This window comes from Panthera tigris, chromosome A3, assembly GCF_018350195.1.
Source record: "Panthera tigris isolate Pti1 chromosome A3, P.tigris_Pti1_mat1.1, whole genome shotgun sequence".
In the NCBI taxonomy this organism is placed as follows: Eukaryota; Metazoa; Chordata; class Mammalia; order Carnivora; family Felidae; genus Panthera; species Panthera tigris.
The window spans coordinates 118,192,415-118,215,022 of NC_056662.1; the positions used below are offsets into that span (position 1 = coordinate 118,192,415).

The 22,608-nt window shown below is 56.0% G+C and overlaps 1 protein-coding gene across 1 annotated transcript in view; it reads right to left on the reverse strand.

Annotated features, from left to right (window-relative positions):
- Positions 1 to 19,323, reverse strand: part of KCNK3 (potassium two pore domain channel subfamily K member 3) — a 35,296-nt gene extending 15,973 nt beyond the window's left edge. Inside the window, exon 1 of the mRNA XM_042982327.1 lies at positions 19,014 to 19,323. Within this exon, the coding sequence (XP_042838261.1) occupies positions 19,014 to 19,296 (283 nt within the window). The 5' untranslated portion in view covers positions 19,297 to 19,323. The remainder of the gene's footprint in view (positions 1 to 19,013) is intronic.
- Positions 19,324 to 22,608: the final 3,285 nt, after the last annotated feature.

The window sequence follows — 22,608 nt, forward strand, 5'->3', positions numbered from 1 at the left end:
GGGGACAGTGAAGCCTGGGAAAGTGGGTGTTTCACCCAAGGTTAGAGCCCCAGAGCTGGACCTGAGACCCAGGTCTCCTGATTCCAGACCTGCTGCCTCTCCCACAACTCACACTGCCTCTGTGAGCCCCTCTCTTGCTAGGTAGCTGGGTGGCCTGGGCATTAGAAATACAGTGGGTAAAGTGCCTAGCACAAGGCCTGGCACACGGAGAGTCTCAGGAAGCAGGAGTTGTTATTAGTGTTATTACTTTTTTTAAGCACAGCTCTGAGCTGCCACCCACCCCTCGGAAGCCTTCTTTTATTCATTCCCCAGATGTATAAATGCAGTCTGGGGTGTCCAGAACTAACCCCCTACCTGGCCTGGCCCAACACTTCTAGTACCTTCTGTCGCGAGGCTTCCCTGCATCCTTCCCACATCCCACCTCTGGGCACTTCCTTGTGTTACAGCTGCCTGGAATTGCCTCCTCCGTCTCTCCTGCCCTCCAAGGATAGCTCCGGGCCCCCTCTTTGGACACACTTTCCCCCAACTGGAAGAATGGCACCTTTTCCTGCCCTCGCCACTCTCTGCCAGGTGTTAGGGTTTTGCACGGAGGTGGGTCTCTCTCCGCTGGCCCACCTTGCCCAGCGTCCACAGCGGATTCCCAGCAGATGCAGGGAGCCAGTCTTAATGGAGGGGTTGGGTTGGGTGGGATGGTCTTGGAGTGAGTGTGGCCCCTGTGGACCCTGTCTCCACCACCTGCTTCCACACTCCCCTTTCTGGTTGTGGCTAGTGGCCCAGACAGCTCTGGGCTGGCAGGGAATTTGGGAACAGATGCCAGGAGATGTGAAGGAGGCTTTTCTTAGGCTCAGCACTCTCCCCAGGGCTCAGGAGCTCAGATGGTGCAGATTGGCACAGTGCCCAGGAGGAGAGGGACTCCAGGCAACAGGGACTTCAGCCTGGAGCCAGCTGCCGGGACCTTCTCTCCCTCTGAGCCGGCCTGCAGATGTGGTGTCCCCACCCCCACTAGTCACACAAGCATGTGTGCACAAGTGCACACACAGACACATGCACATACACGCTGGCTCCAGCACCCCACATGTCCCCACAGTAGCCTCTTGGCGTGACTCTGTCCACCATCCAGGGCAGAGAATGCAAGAACCAGATGGGCGGGCAGTCTGCACCTCGATACAGGAAGAGCCCCTCACAGGACCTGGCCTCTGGGCCCTGCTGTCCCTTCAAGTTGTTTAGGATTTAAAGAAGTCCCCAGATCCAGCCCCTCCCCCACAAAGACAGACTCCGCTCAGAGGCTAAGATTCCATCACTCTCCATGGAAACACATTTCACTGCACCCTACGCCCTGTCGGAAATGCTCCTCAGGCAGAATGAGATGACCAAGGCTCGGACCCTTCCCTTTCAGCCTGTTGTCCTCATTGGAGACAGCAAGCAGCTGTCCCCATCCCTGGGGACGCTGCCCTTCTCACAGAGACATGGATGCAGACGCTCGTCCCCCAGCCTGCCTCCCACTGCCTGACTCACCCTGGGCTTGCCACCTCTCTTCTGACCTCTGATTTCCCAGCCTTTTCAATTATCTCTGCCATTCTGCCGCCTTCTAAGCCCTCCACCCTCACTGCTGTTCACAGCCCAGAATCCGGTATAATAGGAGAATGACTTCATGGCTCCTATGGCCTATAGAGGCTCCTATTTATGCATTGGTGCCCTGAACTTGCTTTTTATGGTGCCAAGAGCTCCAAGCTGGGCAGCGTCCCCAGGACCCAGGCTGTCTCCGCGGGACCCAGATCTCTCCAGCTACTGCTTACAGTTCTGCTGTGCCCCCCCCCCCCCCTCCTCAATGTGGAATCTGGGCAAGCTAGCTTTCTCTGCACTTGACTTTATTCAAATGATTAAATGCCTCTGTCACGGCTCCCTCCTCCCCAATTCAAAACAATACTAGCTGACTTTTATATGGTGCTTACCACGTGCCACATTGCTCTAAGCGAGCAAATACATGCTCCTCTTTTAATCCCCAAACAACCCTATTTGGTAGGTACTATTATTATTCCCATTTAAAGATGCAGGAGCTGAGCCACAGGGAGGTTCAGTGACTTGCTCAAGGTCATACATCTAAAACATGGCAGAGTGAGGCCCTCCCCATACTATTTCTCCTGTTCTCTCTGTGGGCCTTGCTCCCTTCCAGCTTCTCCCATTCAGAGGAGGAGAGACTCCCTTCCCAAGGCCGACCCCCTGACTGCACTCTGCCCCGGTCCTGGGCTCTTCCTCCTGGCGTTGTTTCTGGAGGCCCCCCGTTTGGCGGTATTTTCAAACTGTCCTCTCCTAGTGTCTCAGTATTGGCCACAAGTTTGTTTGTTTGTTTGTTTGTTTGTTTGTTTTTTTAAAGGGAGGGAGACAGGCCTACCATGCCCTTTCCTTGGTCTTACTTCCCCCAAGAATTGCCTCCCCTCTCACCCCTTTAGCTGCCCCCACTTCACCAAGACCACTCTTGCTGAAAACCTCGGGAATTTCCTGAGTGTCAGACCCCGTGGCACAGGGCTGTCCGTACCTATGTGGCAACTCTAGAATAAATTAGAAAAAAAAAAATGGGCCCCTCTGGCTGGATGTAGCCTCTGGGAGTGCATAGTTTGCTGAGCATGTTGAACTTCAGCTTCCTAACCCATCAGCTGGATTCTTTTGGACAGTACACAACCTGGACAACCACACACAGGGTCTTGGATGTTGGCATCCTTACTGTCCTTCATATTCTGGCCACGCTCATCCCCGATGGCCAGTCTTCCTCTGCCTTCTTTGTGGACACTCCACTCTCCTGCTTCTGCTGGTCCTTTGCAGTCTCACCCACTGCACCCTGATTGTAAGAGTGGGGCAGGACTTTGCATGAGCTGCTCTGATGCTGGCTCCCAGAGCGGGCCGCCAAGAACTTGCCTCCAGCTCCACTCCATGCTCTACGTGGTTGAACTGGAACACCCAAGCTTGTTGTGACAACCCGAAAGCACCCTTCTGCCCCATGTTGGCTCTCTCTGTACTGCCCGATTCCTGTTAATGTGCTCATTCCTTAGCCAGACTGAACACCGTCCCTTCCTCCTTTCCCCTGCACACCTTGTCCTAGTCCTCCTAGTCCTGTCCTTTTCTTCTGTTCCTTTAGCCACCAGAGTCATCCAGGCCCTCACCCTTTGCAGTCTGGGCTTGGGCAGTGGTTCCTGACCTCCTTGGCAGCTTTCCAGCCCCTTCCCTAATCTTCCCCACCCCAACTTCCAGATTATGCCCCACTCTGCTGTCTGCGTAAAAACCTGCTTTCGGCTCAAAATGTCACTCCTCCACTCAAAAACCTTCTGTGACTCCCCATTGACTACAGGGAAAGAAGCCCAAACTTTCAACCTGCCTTTCGGTGTCCTCTACCATATGTCATAGCTCTCCAGGCTTAGCTATTACTCTGGAGCTGAGGAAAGTGTTTTGGAGCTCACCCTTGGCAGTGCTTTTCCATAGCTGAGCTCTCTGGAAGGCTGCCAGGGAGGAGGTGGGTGGGGGTGGTGGGGGTGGGGGCTCTGCCCTCTCCACCCCCATCCCAAGCAGAAGCCTTGTAATGGCCACCAGCAGCCTGACAGCTGCCCCTGCACCCCGGGCAGCCTGGATCAGAGCTCGGCCAGACTGCAAATGTGGAAGGCTGGTCTCCAGGCAGGTGGGTAAGAGATGAAGGGAACCGAGGAGCCTCTCACGGAGGAGTCACTCGCCCAGGGGGCGAGGCAGGGCTTCAAGGGAGTTTAGTGGGACAGTGGGGGGCAGCCCGGCTGAGTGGAGAGTTCATCCCAGCGCTTTCCTGTATGCTCGAGCCTTGCTTCAGTTTCTCACTCTCTTTCTGAGTGTCTGACAGTCAGGGAGGCAGGTATGGCTATCACTCTCCCAGCTGAGCAGTGAGGAAGCTGAGGCCTGGGCAGGTGAGCTGACCTGGTCGAGGTCATGGAGCGTGTGCATCAGTGGCAGGACAGAGATGTGCGAGTTTTCGGGCCGAGTGGGAGGAGGGGGGGGCTCTCCCGCCGCCAGCCCACCTGCTCACCCCAGGCTGGACCTGGGCTTTCAGAGCAGCAGGAACTTCCCTTGCCATCCAGTGAGGGGCTGGTTAACTCTGGCACCCGGTGGGGGGCCCCAGGGGAGGGGCGCATTTTGCCCTGCTCCGTTCCTGGCCCAAATCGGCACGGCACCTGGGAAGGGCAGCTGGCCAGCCGCGTGCCAGTGTTACTTTAAAAATAAACCAGGGAAGAACGAGGCTTAAAAATAACCCCGGGGATGTGTGAGAAGCTAATTACTACCACAGCCCCCTGTCAGGGCTTTGGGGAGTGGCTGGTCCCCGTGGTGCCTGCGTGTCCCCTCTGCTCATCTCTTCCAGTTGGGAGCCGGGTCACAGCACAGCCGGGGGCGGGCAGGGCCTCAGAATCCGAGGTAGGAGCTGAAGGTGGCTCTGGGCCTCCCTTCGTCTGGGTCAGGATGTAGGCAGGGTGGGGAGGAGAGCAGCCAGGCTGGGTGGAGAGTGACGTGGCCCAGGTCCCGGCAGGTTTCCTCTCTACCTTACTTATCTCTAGGCCTTGCCTCGTGACTTTCCGCTGGAATCATCTGGCTCCAAAAGGGACTTTGGGGTCCTGAGTCCTGCTCTTCTCTGGAGGCATGTGGTGGCAGCCAGGTGGCTCGTTTTGTCAGCTATGTCGCCCTATTTGGGACTCCTGACCACCGCTTCCCATGTGTCCCATTCTCTTGAGAAGAACTTTGAGGCCCATCTTGATCCATCAGGGTAAGAATGCCTGGCCCTTCCAGCTGCCCACTCCTGGCTGCCTCCACGTGCATCTGTGGCCTGTGAGCTCGCATCTCGGGACCCTCAGTGCTAAGTGGGGACTGGACTGCAGCTGGGCCCGGCCTGAAGAGCCCCCAGCAGCAGCTGCGGGGTGGGCAGGAACCACACTCCCATCCCACATACCCGGGCTCCCCCAAGGCCCTTGTGCTTGCAGAACCCCCACCTTTGGGAAGAGGTGTGAGGACATCCTGCATTGACAGGGAGAGGGACACAGGGCCCAGCTGAGGACACAGCTGAGGACAGACTTGCCGGATCAAAGAGAAAAAGCAGAGCTCACCCAGAGGAGGGAGGCAGAGGCCAAGACTGCTGGAAGCCGGCAGAAACGATCAAAGGACAAGGATGGATGGGGAGGTGGGGCAGACGGGGCAGAGGGGGGAGGCAGCAGCAAGGAGAGACTGGCAGAACCAGGGGCCGGTTGGGGGGCTGCTGCACGACAAGCAGGGGCTTTGGGGGCAGATGGGCCTGGACTGGATCCCTGGCTGGGAGCCCTGAGCTGATAACTGAGCTGGAACTTGGACCTCGTTTGCATAATGGACATAATGATAACTGCTCACGGGCCTCTGCAGGAGGGTTTGCGAAGCATTTATGAAAAAGGCCTGAAGACGGGGAGCCGTGACGGCCGTGTGTTCTCTCCCTTGCCTCTCTTGAAACCTGGTCCCTCTGTTCCACCTCCGGCTCCACAGATACAAAAGTCGCCCCTACCACCTTCTGCTCCCGGAACAAGCTGTTGAACGTGGCCCTCTGTTTTCATAGTCAGTGTCTCCCATGGCCGCCAGGCTGCCAATTGCCCTGGTGGTTTCCCTGCGGTCATCTGACTTGATTTCCCAGCAGCAGCTGGCAGCTGACAGCTCCCTCTCCTGAAACACTGCTCTTGGTCTCCAGGTTCCTCTCCAGTGTCTGGCAGGCCCCCTTTCCTGCTCTCCCTCCCTCCCTCCCCGTGTTGGGGGCGGTGGTGGTGCTGCTGGCCCTGGGCTTTTCTCCCCTGCTCCCCGCTCCTCCCAGGTGATCTCATCTAGCCTCGTGACTTTAAATATTATTTCCATCTGATAACTCCCAGATTTGTATTTCAGCCTTGACCTCTCCCTTGCGCTGCAGACTTGTCTATCTAACTGCCCACAGGGGCTGGTAATAAGCATCTGCAAATTAACTTGTATGTCTGAAAACAGAAGTTCTCGAATCTCATCTGTTTACCAAACCTGTTACTCTCCGGGTTTTACGTTCCGTCTCAGACAATGCTCACCCTCCATCCGGTTGCTTAGGTCAAAGGCCACCCCTGACTATCCTCTTTCCTTGATGCGTACAGTCCTCTCCCACCCTCCTCTTCCCCAACACACGCATCAGGTCCGGCCACTCTGCCCCAACACATGCCCTCAATCCACGCCTGCTCACCACGTCCACAGTCTTCACCTGGGTCCAACCTACCCTCATTCTCTCAGGTCACTGGAAGCCTGGCAGGTCTCCCTGTTTCCCTCTTGAATTACAACCACCTGACCTTCCCCAACCCCTACCACAGGGATCTGGTAAAAACTTTAGTCATATCACACAACACAGCGTTTAAAATCTTCCAGTGACTTCCGTCACACCTTGAGCAAAATCCAAGCTCTTGACCATGGCCTCCATGGCCCTGCAAGACCCAACCCTTCCACGCTTCCTCCCCCTGGCTCAGTATGCTGTAGCTCACTGCCCTTCCTGCGCTCTTCCTCAAACATGCCCAACTGTGGCCCACGGGCAACTTCGCATTTGCTGTCCCTCCCTCTTCTGCCCCCCAGAGGCTTTTCCTGATTTTTGCATCATATAGAACCCTCTGCCCATCCCTGTCTCTGCCACATCCTCTTGTTTTGCTGTCTCTTGGCACTTGTTACCAGTGAGATGACGTTGTTTATCTGTGACCGCATAGCCCTGGGTACACCTACCTACTTCCTCTCAACTGTAGACACTGTAAGGACAGGAGCTGAGTTTTTGGGGCCTAGAGCGGTGCCTGACACATGGAAGACGCTCAGAGAACCAGAGGGAGAGGAGGGATGACTGTGCGGGCATACTGAGGGAGTGGAAAGGGCTGGGAGGCTGGGTCTGAGGACTGGCTCTGTGAACTTCTGGTTCACTCTCCAGCTCCCTCCGCCCCCTCCCTGCATCTCCGTCTCCTCATCTGGAAGAGAGAAGTGTTGCACTGAATCAGTGATTCTCAAAGAATCCCGAGGACCCCAGGGCTCGCTGCGATGCCATCCACTGCCAAGCTGAGCCCTTGTTCTGCACAAGTATGCCAGCGTCAGCACCCTGAGCTCACCCTGCAGCCTCTCTCCTGGCCACCCCCTGTCAGACGGCGCTGGCTGGGGTCAGCCTGCTCCCAGCACCGTGACTGCCTCCCACACCCCACCCATGGACTACTGTGGGAGCTCCAGCTGGGGTGCCGCCCTTTCCGGTGGGAGGTTCCTGCATTCCAGCTGTCCCAGGGGCTGGGACAGCAGACTTGCTCTGCTGATAAGCGCGGCCTCGGCCACAGTCAGAAATGCTCTCTTTCCGAAAGGGGTGACTTGGAGGTCCTGTACAGAGCTCTATTCTTGGGACTGACACAGAGGAAGTCCCTCCAGGGCTCAGCCAGCATGGGGTGAAGTGGGGACAAGCATGTCACCCTGAGTAGTGTGCTTGTTAGGAAGGGCTGGAGGTAGAGGCCAGGAGCAGGTCCAACACAGACGGTCAGAGCTGTACGGGGGGCTCGGACACACCAGTCCGGTCCCTCACGGATAAGGCCGGGGGGATGTGACCTGCTGTGGGTCTCCCAGCCAGAGAACTGAGAAACATGGAGGGGATCGTGTGTCCCACTTTTCTTACTCAACTGCAGTAAGCTGTCGTTAGCCACAGCTCTGAGAAAGGACACATAGCCCACCTCCATGAACCCAGTGGCTGACTCTGAGGGGCAGGCAGGGGACCTCAGGGCCTCTTTGGTCCCACGGAAGACGAGTGTTTCCAACTCTGGGGCACTGAGCTGGGCGTGACACCCTAGGGAAGGAGGCCTGCCACTCAATTTGGGTCCAGGTTTCTCTCTCTCTGGCCCCACCTAGAGGTGGATCAAAGACCAAGGGCGGCCCCAGAGGGTCTTACCATGTTTAACCCTCACTGTTGGAAAACCCATGATGCAAGGTCATATTGAAGAGGGAGTCACATGGCTCAGCTGGACCAAAGCCCCCCGATTTGTTCGCAGGTGAGTGATGCTCACATGGCTGATGGGCCTCGCTGGGGCTGATTCCCTTCCCTGGGGTTAAGAGCAGCCTGAGAGCTAAAGCCGTGAAGGTGGAGCCTGTCCCTAGGACCCCGCTAAGACTCCCAGTCCCCTTTACCTGGAGGGGGGGTGCCGCCTTCTCCTGGGGCCACCCACCGACTCCTGCTGTCTCCGCCACCTGGCTCGCCCCAGGAGCTTTGGCTTGCAAACTCCAGAGGTTCTTCTTTAGCCATCCCTTGAATGTTTCTTAAGTACCAAGGAAACCCATAAAGAAAATGCTAGAGGCTGGCTGGCAAGTGGCCCAGCCTCCAAAGTACAGAATGCTGATTCTAATAACTTCTCTTCTCTCCTGTGCTTCCCAAACCTGGCTGCAGACCCTTCGCTGGGGGACTCTAAAACTTCCAGGCTCCTGGGCTTAGCTCAGGCCTAATGAATTAAGTCAGGCCCTGACACCCATTACTCTGGCTCCAAACAACAGCTGTTACTGGGGACAAGTGTCCTACTCGGCACGCAGGGGCCATCTCACCTATCCCTACACACTGGGAAGCAGGTGACTTGCCCAAGTGGCCCCTGGCAAAGCCCCCTCTCTCACTCACTGGCCACTCCTAAGAACCGTCACTCTGTTCTCATTTCTAGTCTTGGGGTCCCATCCTGTTCGGAAAGATGGCTTTGGCAAATGTGTGAAACTAAGGCCACCCAGTGACAACTGTCCTCCCCCCCCCCAATATTTCCCTTTCTGCCCTCCATAGGCTGGCATCTGCAATGTCCCCACATCCGTATCATGGGAATAACCCACCTTTAGCCACTGTGTAGGAGGCGAGGGCACTTGTGTTCTGGGGGAGAGGGTGGTTTAGGTTTGGGGAGGGGTCCTGATTTGACTCTTGCTCCCACATCACTGGCTTAGGATTGTAGGAAGTGACCTTATGCTCTCCAGTCTGGTTTCTTCATTGGCAAAGTGGGAGTAATGATACCCGTGATTCTGGGTCCACAGGACCCTCAGAAGAGATACTATATGAACAAGTGCTTTATACGCCAAGGGCTGTGCGTGCTTTACACATCCCTGTTCTGCCACTTGCCAGCAGTGTGCGTTTGCACATCCTCCCTAACTCCTCCGAGCCTCAGGGTCCTGGTCTGTAGATGGGGATTGTAACAGTGCCACTGGCTGTGAAGATCGCATGAGGTGATCGTTGTCACAGGCTCAGCCCAGAGAAACCTCCCAGCTAATGGCAGCTTTGGTTCCTAACCGTGGAAACTGAGGCAGGTTCCGTGGGGAGTGGCTGCTTCTCATCAGGTCTAAGATCAGGACTGAACGGCCCAGGGCAGACCCCCCCTGGTGCATCAATCGGAGGCTTCCTCCTGCCTGTGACTGCCCACACCCCCGCTTGCCCCCAAGGTCCCAGGGAGCCCTTCTACACTAGGAGGAGGACTGGATCCATCCCAGAGGAGAGAGCTGCTTCCTGTACGGGAGTCTGGCATCTCTCTCTCTGTCTCTCTCTCTCTCTCTCGGCTGCTCCACTGGGGCCTGACAGTTGGGTCACTGGAGAGAGCCCCCCAGATGGTCCTGTGGCTGGAGGGCTGGAATGTGCCTCTCCGGATGTTTCTGAGATGGTTATTTCTGCACTGGGGCTGTGGTCGGGAGAGGCCCTACACATTCCTGATGAGGGACACTGAGTCCATGCCAAGCTGTGAAGTCTCAAGGAGAGGGAAGGGGTCTGAGAGCTGGGGTCTGGGGCTGTCCATGCAGAAGATGTCCACACAGTGTTGTGTGACAGTATCATCTCCTTCAGTTCAGTGCTGCCCTGGGGCTCCTGCATACCATCCATAAAACTGGATTTGGTCTGGGCTCCCGAGTGGTCCTGTGGCCCAGGAAAGGAAGTGTGGTGACAGGAGGGAGGGACTTCCCTGGGGGCTGAGGTCTGCTGGGTGACCAGGGCGAGGGTGAAGGGAGACAGTCGGGATTCAGGTTCATGACCCTGTGGTTCAACTGGAATCCTGGGGGCACCCACTTGTTCAGCTGTGTTTTGGGGCACCCTCGGGTTCAACCAAGGTCATGGAGGTACCTGCTATTCAATTAAGGTGATCCATTGGTTCATGCAGGGTCATGGGGCACCCAGTGGTTTAATCAAGTCCACCCACCAGAGTCCAGAAGTTACCCCTCTAGGATCTGTCCTTGCCACCTTCCTTGGGTACATTCATGCCCCTCAGACTGTCTCATGCTATTGCCTCATCCAGAAAGTTCTCACTGCCCATCGTCACCTACTAGAGTCCTCACTCCTCATTCAAGCTCCCTCAAGTGCTACCTGCTCCAGGAAGCCTTCTCAGATCCCTATTTTGAGTCACTTTACTAGGATTTAGCATGGATAACATTCAGCTTGTGGTTTCAGGATGCCACTGGACCAGAGGCTCCTTGGGGCAGGAGCTGGGTCTTAGTTTTCTATTCTTTTGGTGGCAAGTACCGTGCCTAGCACTCAGGAGACCTCAGTGATTTTTGGTAAACCGAACTGAAATGAAGGCTAAAGACAGTTCTATTTGGAAGGTGATCTGGAGGCCCTGGGGGCCCCCAGGACACGGCTGAGTCCACTTTGGGTACTTGGGCTCTCCAGGCTGCCCCCTTAAAGATTAAGAAATCAGAGCATCTCAAGGTCGGGAAGAATTTTAAAAGCCATTTATTTTAGTCCCCAATGATCTTTTTAATGTATCTACTTGCCTTAGGTATTAATCAAACACTGATCTAGGGTTGCTGCTGGAAAGACTTCCAGCTTGTCTGTCCTGATGGTCTACTCTAGCCACGACCGTCATGTAAGCCAATTCCCTGTAATATATCTCTTCTACTGGTTCTGACTGAACCCTGACTGATACAGGCATCCTCTGCAGCTTGCCCATCCAGTGTCTTCTTGTATGCTTCCTGTGATGGGGAGCTCACCGCCTCTCGAGGCAGCACAGTCCATCTTTGGTCAGCTGCAACTTTAACAAGTTCTCCTTAGATTGGACTTAATCAAGTCTTTCTATGGATTCTACCCCCTGGAGCTGGTTCAACCCCTTGGGCCCAAGCAGCCTGAGGTCGGGTCTTTAATCTTGCAATAGCCCAGCAAAAATTTGAAGGCAGCATGCATGCTTTCCACGCCTGTCCCCATCAAGTGTACCTCATTTGACATGCTCTTCCCTTGCTCTATTTCCTAGGTTGTTGATGTCTCTCTTAAAAGTTTGTCCTTCACCTGCCAGCTGCATGCATTCCACACTGTCGCTTATGGCAGAGTCAGTGTATCTAGTAGCCAGAGGACCTTGGGCCTGGGGACCTCCGTGGGCCCTAGCTGTCTGGATCCCAGCCCACAGGAAGCTGGGGTTCTTAAAAGAAGAAATGCTCCCAAACCTCTTCTTCTAATGGGGACTGGAGGCTGCACCGCCCCTTGGGACTATGGGTAGTCTCCATGAGGGAGAAGCCAGTTTCCCACTTGGTCATTTAATCTCCAGGGCACCCATTGTCCATGGACCTAAGGAGCTTCCAGGTGGATGAGCTGAGGACAGCAGACACCTGTTTTCAGGCTTTCCCAGGGGGACAAGCCCTTCTTCACTCCCCTCCTCACTTTCCCCCACCTGCGTGACCGCAAAGCTCGGGGCCCCACCTAGGCTCCACGGAGGGCTCCTGTCCTGCGGGGCAAGCCGCAGCCCCGCTCTGGCCTCAGAGTAGGGATCCACCGGCTCCGAGGCCATTGGCTCTGATGCTCCACAACCAGATATCTAGGGATTTTTCCAGTTCTACACACTCTCGCCCTTAAAACCACAGTCTACACCTCATGTCTATTCCCAGGTCTCCAGGTTGTTTAGATCCTTGCTGCTCAAAGTGCGGACAATGAATTAACAGCATCAGTGTCCCCTGGGGGTTTCTGCATTTCTAAATGCAGAATCTCAGGCCCCCGCTCCAGACCTACTGGTTCAGAATCTGCGTTTAAATAAGATCAACCAGGTCTTTCCTTACACAGCGGTGTTTGCAAACCATTAGTGGCTCCACATTGCTGAGCAGGGCTTCTTTAGTTCCCCTGCAGAACATCTCTTCTGTAGAGATGGGAAGACTGAGGCACACCAGGGAAGTGTCTGCTCCTCCTGTGAGTCCAGGGGCAGCAGAAGCGAGAGAGAGCTGGAAGGATTTGTCTAAAGAGAAAGAACCCCATTTCTAGCTCCCAGGCCTGGCTCCTGCTTTGAATTGCCAGCAGCCGTGTGTGCCCTCACTAAGGAGTCCTTGTGTGTCACTGGGAATCAGGGACAGTGAGGAGGCAGGTTTTGTGGGGGTGGAGGGTGGGAGGTGGGCCCCCGCCTGGCAGGGATCCCAGGAGGCCACAGGACCAGGAGGACTGGAGCTGTTTGCTCTAGATGGTAGCGGAGGCCGGCTCTGGACAAGGGGAAGGGGAAGGTGTGACTTGTGGCAGTAGCCTGGGGTGGGGTGGCTCCAGGTGAGGGTGCGGGATGCGTCTCCCGGAGCTGCCTGGGACCTCAGTTTCGGGACAACGCAGTTGTCCACAACGAGGAATTGTGGACAAGTGGGGACGCAGCGGCATCACTGGGACCCTTGACTGCTCTCTCCACGGCGACAACAGCCTAGAAAGGCATTTGTCATGTGGCTGTCTGATGGCCAGAGGCTAACAGGCGGGTCAGGAGGAGACCCAGGGCAAGCAGAGCAGTCTGGCTGGCAGCTTGCTCTTTTATTTAAGAGCCTGCGGGGGGGGGGGGGGGGGCGGTGGGAGGGGGGCAAGAACACCAAGGGAGGCTCCAAGGCCAGCTCTGACAATAACTGCAGCCTTGACCATGCCCCTTCTCCCATCTGAATTTTAGTTTCCACTCTGTAAAATAAGAGGGTTGGAGCTAAAATTCTGATTTCTCTCTGGGCTAAATACTCTTGAGGGCTAGAGATCCTGAAGCTGAGGCCACAGCTGGACCCTGGCACCCATCCAACATCATTTGTGACGTGCATACAGAAGGGGCAGCAGACGTTCCAGGGGCGGGGGTGCTGGGGGGCGGGGAGCTGCATGGCTCTGTGAAAAGATACTCCCTACGGCCCTGGGAGTGAGCCCTGGCACTATCATTTTATATTTGTAGGGTCCCGGGCCAATTTTGGAACCTCTCTGAGCTTCCCTTTCCTTGCCGGGAACAGAATGATAACGCCTGCCCTCTCAGGGCGGCAGTGGGAATGCAGCCTGTGACAAGTGCCCCAGACACTGCCTGACGTGTTATGGACACACATCAGTTCCCTGCATCCAGGGCAGGGATGGGGGGTGAGGGAGTGCCCATCTGGGTCTCTGATAATGATCTCCGTCAGAACCTGGGTCTTTTCCCTTGCTGCTGGCTGGCTGGCTGCAGGGAAATCATTTTACGTTTTTTTTTTTTTTTATTACAAAATTGACTCGCAGATTCACCGTTTGTGCTGCCAGCTGAAAGCTGTTTATGGTGGTGATTTGCACTACACTCATCTGTGCTTGTTTATGTTTTCTTTGAAAATAGTTATTGTGTTTGTCCTGTCCCCACTGTGGCCAGGCGTGTGTCTTCTATTTCTGTCCTATTCTTGCCCCCACTCCCTCCGTGTCTCCAGTCCCCCACCGTGATGGGTGGGAATGGGACCCTTAGGTAGGAGGCATGACAGTCAGAAGGACCTCTGATCAAATACACCCTCTTTGTAGATGAGGAGACTGATGGTCACAGAGGATCAGCAGCTGGGCTAAGTGGAACTGAACTTCTGCTTCCTCGCTCCAGTCCAGGGCAGGTTCTCCTACTACTGCGTGCCTCACTGTCCTTAGCTGGTTTTCTGCAGGGTCTGCCTGCTCAAAGGAGGGAGCATTGCCTCTGAGCCTGGATGTCAGGTGGACTCCAGTCATGGGTGAGGATCTGGAAAGCCTGGGCTGGGAGAGTGGGATCAGGAGAATAAAGGGAAGGAAGGATGTGGCAGCCTCTGGTCCCCAACCCCCTGTCCCCTACCTGTTAGGAGGGAGCAGAGGTGGCTGTGGTCTTGGTAATCCTTGGGAAACCAAGCAGTTCCCTTCTGTGTGGGGAGTATTAGTAATCATACATGAAAATAATGTTAATTGCACTAATCATTGTAGATATTGCTTATTAAGTACCTGCTCTGTACCAGGCATTCCTTTATATTATCCTTTTAATCCCGGGAGGCAGATATTCTTCTCCCCATTTTGTAAATGACAAAACAGGCTCAGAGAGACTAAGTAACTTGCTCAAGATCACATAACTAGTGGTGGGGGGTGGGGAGGTGAGTGGAGAGGTGGGTCGAGAAACGAACCCAGGCGCTCTGGCCCGCCTTCCTACACCGCCACGGAAAAGGCAGAGGGGTGGCCTGTGGGCAGGGAGGAGGGAATTGCCGATTGAAAGTGGGCGGTAGGACCAGTCCAGGCTGGGCTGCCCCTCCACGCCACCCCAGCAAGCCAGCGGAGGCCTGGGAACAGTGGAGTGATAAGCAACCAGAGGTCTCGGTGCTAAGAGAGATGGTGGGTCGTGAGGGGAATAGGCTGGGGTGATGGAGGGAACTCCAGTGGGGGCTCCCAAAGACCTCGGTTCTAATCAGGGTTGTACCTGCACCTCTCTGGGTGTTTGGATGACTGCTGATGTCTCCTTTCACTCTTTTATCGGAGGACTCTGGGATGTAGAGGGTGGCAGGTCACTTGTGTACTTTCCTCCTTCTTGGAAAGATGTAAAAAAGTACAGGTTCCTTCATGAGCTGCCTGCTTGAGTTCACAATCTAAGGACTCCCAGGCCACATGGTGGGTGATGGGAGCCTGTGCTCAGCTGAGAACAGGCCGGAAGCTGAGGAGAGAGCAGAACAGAAGGTTTTCTGCCCCAGCTCCATCAGCTAATCAATCACCTGGCCTCTCGTTGCCTTAGAGCCCCGAGGATTACGGGGGCCCACATGGGAGCACAGCACCTGTGAGCCCGCGGCAGTCTCAGCTGGGGCCCGGTGCCGGGCACCGCTCTGCCACGTGGTCTGGATTGGTCAGCGGCCGGGGTGCAGGGAGCAGCAGGCTGGCTGCGGGGCGCTGGAGTGAGAGGCACTCGCCTGGGAAGGGATTTGCCAGGGGAGAAGACAAGCCTTGTCGCCTCAGTGCCCTCAAGATCTAAGGGTCTGGACTGGGTTCTCGAAGTTGGGAAAGAATTGGCGGAAAACCCAGGGCCTGGGAGTCAAAGAGGCCCAGCTGAATCTGGGCAGGTGCCATACTTTCAAGTCATAAGGCCATGGGTGAGTCATGTACACACAGAGCCCTGGGTTCCTCTGCTGAAAAGTGGGGGTCATATAATGCTCCTCTGGAGGGATTGGTGAGAAAATCCAACGAGAGGGTATAGAGCCTGACAGAGTAGACAAGAAATCGTGGCCGCTATTATTATTGTTGCTGTTACCGCTCCTAGTCATAATATTAAGTAAAGAGTCATCCTGAACAAAGGAGCAGAGACCGGGGAGTCAGGTTTTGCTAACTTCTGGCTGTGTGACTCCTGTCACCTCTCTGGTTCCTTATCTGTAAGAGGAGGGGGTGGCACGAGCTGATCTTGAGTCCCCTTCCAGCTCTGACAGCCTCTGGGCTATGAATAGATGGGGCTGGGGCCCCGGAGGAGTTTAATGACTCAACAGCTAGAGAGGTTAAGCTTTCCCAGAAAAAAGTTTCCATTTTCGTTTGATGAACTTAGGGCACAACAAAGGAAGGGTTTCCTGGCTGGGAGGCCAGGGACGAGGGAGCTGGAGGAATCCTTGCAGCTCATGGAGACTGTGACTAACCAGGTGAATGACTAACTCAGACCCTGCCGACCCTCGACCAATCAGGGCTGCCCAGGAGCGCCCTGCAAGCTGGCATCGCTGAGCACGTCTTGGCCATGCCAATTTCAGCTGGCTCCGGGCTTCACAGCATATGGAAGCAGAAGAAGCAGCCAAGAGACCGGCAGGGAAAGAGCACTGGGCTTGGAGTCAGAAGACCTAGCTTCTTGCTCTAACTCTGCTGCTCACCAGCTGCGTGGCTTTGGGGGAGTCCCTTCCCCTACTTTCCCTTCCATGTCTTCATCTATGCCACGGAGCTAACGATGCCTGCCCTGGCAACTTTCCTGAGTGGGGAAGGCTGAGATTCAAGAGGTGAGATGGGAGTGCAGTGTGATCACTAAGTGGCAGGTTCTGTCATTTTCCTATCCCAGTGTGAGTCCTGGTGCCTTGAGAGACCTATGTGGGTCTCCAGAGGGATCAGGTGGACAGAGGCTGTTGCCTTTGCGTTTGGGGTCAAGATCAGCTTAATATAGGGCCCATTCCAGCCATCTGATCACAGCCCAGACAGGCTTTTCTTAGAGCAGAGCCCCTGTGGACTGTTTCCAGCCAGATGGCGTAGCCAGAGAGAGAGGTGACAAAAAGCCAGGGATGGCTGGGTGGGGCAGGAAGTGGGCAGTGCCTTTCTGGGGCCCCCACAGAACTAGGGTGGTGCTTTGATGCTGTCTTTCCTCTTGCCCAGCACTGTATCAACAAATATCACCAGAACTGCACTCTGTCTGCCTCTACCCCCAGATTTTAGCATCTCTCTTGGTAAGGACTACAGGCACTTTGGGAAATGGCAGGGATAGAGGGGAAGGAGGACACTCTTTCATTTCTGCACACCTTAAGCCCATGGATAGCATTCTCTGAGTGCTCACGCGTGGGGCAGGGTACTGTGCCGGCACTGGGAGAACAGAGATGGGAACCACAGGGCCCTGCCCACGTGGAGGTCAATTCAGTATGTGGTCAAAGAGGCAAAACACATCCCCTAAAATGTAAATAACCATGCCCACACTGGGCAAGAGAGCCCACACTGTGTCACCCAGGTTGTCGTGACAGTAAGTCCCGTAGCTGTCTAGAGTGGTGTCCTGAGATGGTCTGGAAGACTTCAAGGAGGAAGTGGGATCTGAGCTTGACTTGCAAGATTAGCTTGGACAAGGTAAATAGGAGACCGAGAGAAAGGTGTGCCAGACAGGCACACTTAAGGTGTTCTCAGGAGACAGACCGCATGGCTGCAGTGGAGGAATCACGCCAGTAAGAAGTGAGAAATGAAGTCGGACATAGAGTTGGTGCCAGGTATGAAGGTCCTTAAAATTTGGGATAAAGAGCATGGGCCAGATTCCACGGGCAGCTGGAAGTCACTGAGGGCTCTGAGAGGGTATTGGTATGGTCAGAGCTGCACTTTGGGGAGACTCTTTCTGGAGGCATTGTCCAGGGGCGCTCGCTCCATGGGAGAACGAAGCTGCAGGCAAAGTCAGTTGGGAAGTTACTTGTGGACCTAGGGACCACAGGACTAAGAAAGGGGACACATAATCAGAGGTACCACATGGGGGAAGAGATGGGGGGAAGGCCTAACTTGCTTGTTCACTGCTCCTGAAACCTTGGCAGGTAGCAGGGAAGTGGGGAGGGGAGGCTTCTTTTTGGGCAGATCTGAGTCCGACTATTCTGCCCTGTCAGCAGGACTCAGAGGTACCCCCATCCACTCCGGGGGCCCTTTTCTTCCTCTTCCAAGAGGGGAATGCAGAGACTATATAGCAGAGTTCCCCATGGACCCCAGAGAGGAGTGGAGCCTTGGGACACAGTCCCAAGTGGATAGACTGCAGGAAGAGCATCCAGTCCTGCCTTTTACTCCCTCAACTTCTGTGGACTCCCAGGGAAACACTGCCATCTTGTCATGGGCTATGCCATGTGGCAATGAGCCCCTGGGAGCTCAGCCAAGGCAAGGAGGGGGACCAGAGAGAGGAGAAGGAATGGGAAGGATCGAGGTCTGGAGACATCCCAATGGGCTTTGGGGGAAGGTGGGCTGAGAGCATGCCAGGACTAGGAGGGATGCTTGAGATCATTTCGGCCAACCCCTGATTGTGTGGACGTGAGCCTGAAACCCAGACAGGAGAAGGGACTTGCCCAAGGTCATATAGTGGGAAACGTGATGGAGCTGGGCTGGAATCACAGAGTCCTGGGGAGCAAGTAAGGTGTTTACTCCTATCTGGACACTTTTGAATAGCACGTCAAGGGCCTCTCTGGAGATCCCTTTCCTGGGTATCCATTCGTGTGCTTTGTGTGTACGTGTGCCTGTGTATGTCCTGTGTGTGCTTGTGTGTGCACCTGTGTGTACATGTGCCCGTGTCTATGTTGTGAGAGAGTCTGAGTGTGTGTGTGTGTGGCCTGCTGCACCGCTGTTTGGAGAAGAGAACCGAGGCCATTCCTGCGAGGTGACTGTTTTCCTGGGACAGCAGAGAAGGCAGACAGCTGGATCTGGCTTCCAGCATCAGATTTGCTGCCCTAAGAAAATTAAACGCACTGGCTGGCTTTGCCCAAACTCTGGGATCTGGACACACACACACACACACGCGCGCACACACACACAGACACACAGACACACACACACACACACACACACACACACACACACACACACACACACTCCAAGCGGCACTCACTGAAGCAGTTACGGGTTGTTTCAGGCACCGGGAGTAGGCGGGAGTGCCGCGGAGTGCCAGAGTACCTGCATCCACACGTCTCCCTGGAGCCCTAGCCTGTGTAGACACGCCAAGGTGCGGAAGCCCATCTGCCAGGGACACGGAGGAGTCGCGCGCTCCCCGCCGCTCTACACTCAGCTCTCTGCTCCAGGGCCTGGCCCGGCCACACCCCTCCTCCCCAGCCTCCGCCGGTCGTTCCTGCCCCTCTCACACACTTCAGAGTCCCTTGAGGCCCTCGCGCAGCCTGGCAGGGACAAGTTAGGGCTGGCCCGGCCAGAGAGTCAGGTCCGGAGCCAGGAATCGACGCCTCCCCCGAGTCCTGTCCCCGCGGAGCAGACAAGCCAGGCTGAACTCGGGTTTCTGGCAGCGCGGGGTTCGGCGCCTAGACCCTCTCCGGGGGATCCCCCCAGCCCTGGCCGGCTCGGGACTACCCTGGGACACGGCGCCCAGCCCCCGGGTCCCCGCCCCCCGTCGGCGAGTAGTTACCGATGGTGGTGATGACGGTGATGGCGAAGTAGAAGGAGCCGGCGAAGCGCCACTGCACGCCGGCCTTGTGCGGCTTGAGGCGCAGCACGACGCGCTCGAGCTCCTCGTAGCCGCCCTGGCTGAGGTTGTAGCGCGCCCGCAGCTCCTGCTGCCGCAGCTCCAGCCGCTGCCGCTCGATCATCTCGGGCTCCGACTCGAGCGCGTCGAAGACCGCGGCGCCCACCAGCAGGTAGGTGAAGGTGCACACGATGAGCGCCAGCGTGCGCACGTTCTGCCGCTTCATCGTCCCGCCCGAGCCGCCGCCGGCCCCCCGGCGCCCCCGGCCCGCGCCCCGGCCCCGGCCGCCGCTGCTGCTGCCCCGGAGGCGGCCTGGGGCATGGCTGCGCTCGCCTCTCCCCGCGCCGGGCACCCGCTCCGCGCCCCGGGGCCGCCGCCGCCAACGCCGCCGCCGCTGCCGCCGCGGAGCTGTCCCTTCAGCACCACCCACCGCCCTCCTCCGCCCGGCCCCGCTCCCGCCCCCCGCCCCCCGCCCGCAGGCCGCCTCCTCCCGCCAGCCCTCCCGCCCAGCCAAATAAGGACTGGGGAGACGCGCCGAGGGAGGGAGGAGGGGGGCTGGCGGAGGGGGAGGGGTGGGGGAGCGAACGGGAGAGCCGCGGAGAGACCGGGCAGGACCGAGGGAGAGAGACCCAGGGAAAGAGATAACTAGGCACAGAGAGAAACGCCTCTAACTACAGAGAAAGAGAGGAAAAAGAGGCTGAGGGGGGTGTGACAGATAGGGAGATAAAACCAGAGGTAGACTCACAGACACAGTAAAAGAAGCGGTAGGCAGAAAAATACAGAGCGAGAGAGGCAGAGAGCGAAAGATGGAAACAGAAAGAGCGACAGAGACAGGGAGACCTGGGTAGCTGGAGATAAATTGATGACGGAAAAAGAAGAGCAAGGAAGGGAAAAGGAACGGGCAGAGCGACCCCCACCCCCAGCCTCCACCGAAATCCCAGCATGCTTTAACTGGAAGGGACCTTGGGCCTCGCTGTCCTGCCCTTTATTATGTCGGTGAGGAAACTGAGGCGCAGAGAGGTCGAGTGACAAGCAAGGGCACACCGTGAATTAGTGCCAGCACTGGGACTCAGCCAAGCTTCCCTCCGCCCAGGCCACACCCCCCATCCTGCGCCGGGCCACCGCTGTCTTAGAAACAGCAGGGCGCAGCTGTGGACCTGGGCACGGTGGGCCAACATCCAAGGGAAAGCCCTGCTCTCATGAAATGTGACCCTTCCCAGGTCAGCATGGCTCCTGGAACTGGCTGAGAAAGCACAGGCTGGGAGGCTAGGCCGGTAGCACTCAATCCCAGGCTCTCCTCCTCTGCTCCCCCCGCGGTTATCCGGCTGTCCAGACATCCATAGCCCCTGTCCTGCACCAGTGGGCCAGCCTGGGCTTGGGATGGGCTGCCAGAGAGAGCACTGGACATCAACATCAGGCATCCCACCCGAACAGAATAGGGCAGCCGGAGCCCAGACCAGGCTTGCTGAAGACCAGGAGGCCTCCCTATGCCTCAGTTTCTTCTTTTGTCAACATGGTGGCAGTGGTGGTGAGGAGGCGCAGGCTGTGGGACCTCAGATGAGGCGTCACTGCCCCTCTCAGAGTCTCACTTCCTTATCTCCTCGATGAGGTGCCGTGGCAGATGATCCCGCAGGCCTTACTTAGCTTCAAACAACTCCAGACTTGGATGGGCTGAGTGAGCAGAATGATCGGAATGCAAATCCCATTGCCAAGGAGGGTCAGAGAGTCTTTCACGGGACCCTGGCACGGGCCACGAGGAGAGACAGGATGGAAGAGGCCCCAGGCCCCTGACTGGGGGTAGGTTGAGGAGGCAGCCATCCAGAAGCAGGAGCGCCATCTGCCCACATCCGGGCCTGACCTGTCACTGTTGAGCCTTTTAATGCTTCTCTGAGGGAGACCACCAACCCACTGCTTCTTTCAACCATTCATCCAAAGAGTATGCATCAAACATCTGCTGTGTGTCAGGCTAGGCACATTACATTTATTATCTCTAGTCTTACCACCATCCTGAAAGGTGGGTATGGTTATGTCCATTTTATAGATAGAGAAACTGAGGCAAAAGGCAGTGCAGAGAATTGTCCGAGGTTGTTCGGCAGGAAGGGACTTCAGTCTGCCTTCCAAACCCATTCTCTTCTCCATAATGACTCCTGGACCCTCAGGTTTTTTTCACCTGTAAATGGGATAGGTAATCATACCAGAGTCATTGATCTGACACAAACTTCCTGGGCCCATACCCTTGGTCGTTTACTCAGCCCCTTTCAGGCCTTCCCCCTTGGCATCTTCTGGCTCCCTAGAAGACAAGAGCTGCTTCTCCTGGCTTCCTAGGGGTGAGGGTGCAAGTTAGGTTCCATCCTCCTGGCCACACTACCCCAGAAGCCAACTCCCCCAAAGCCAGTCTAGATGAGCAAGGCTCAAGAGGCCCGGTTTTCAGTGTGAAAGACTGTGTGTCTAGGGTCTGCTTGCTTCTGGCTGCCAGGCCAGGCTGCTAGGCAGATGAACGGTGACATTATGAGTGAAAGAGCTTTGGAAAAGGGAAAAAGCTCTCTTTAGGGGCAGGGCATTTATTATTAATTATGATGAAGCTTGTTCTCATAGCACTTCAGAATGGGAAGGACCTTTAAAGATCAGCTAACCTGATCCTCTCATGTTACAGATGAGGAAACCGAGGCCCAGAGAATAGGAAGGGGGTTGCTCAGGGTCACACAGGGAGTGAAAGGGGGCCAAGACTTATGTCCCGTGGCTGGGGTCTCTCCTGTAGCCCCCATATATATGGGATCAGAACACCTGCTGCCAGGGGAACACAACACATCCACGGCATGCCTGGAGCCCAGGAGGGAAGCTCCGTTCTCACTCCCCTGCCCCTTTTCCCTTTCTACTCTTCAGGAGGGGAGACTGGTTGGTGGGGAGCGATGCTGGTGCCGGTCTAGATTTCTGAGAAGGCCCTGGGTCCTGCAGACAGGAGTTCCATCAGCTCACCCTTGACCTAGGTGGGATAGGGCCAAAGATCTAGAAGCCTATACCTCTCCCTCTGTCCAGGACTCCTGTGACCTGCCTGTACGTCCCCACCCCTGATGGGGCTGCCTCACCTTCTGCCCAGGGCCAAGTGTCAGAAAGCACCTCTATCAATCCTGTCTTTTATAAATGGCAAAATCTGCTCAGCGATGGCTTCTCCATGCTCTATTTTTTCCCACTCCATTGGTGACTCCAGTGGAGGAAGCCTTGGGCTGGTTAGAAAGAGATATTTTACATCCCTCCAATCATTATACTGGTCAGCCTCATGTGTGATTATTTTCTGGAATCTGCTGCAGCGTAGAGAACATGGGGCAGAGAGTTGGGGGGCCTGGGCTGGGGTCCCGTCTCTTCTACCTGCTTCCCGTGGGACTCAGGGCCAGTCACTCTTTTTCCCTGGGCCTTGGTTTGCATGTCCATAAATGGAGTGGTTTGGACCAGGACATGTCTCTGCTCCCTTCATTTATAACATCCCATGACCTTCCTGGCCCGCTTCTGCTTCGCTAGTTATTCCAAGAATCAGGTGAAA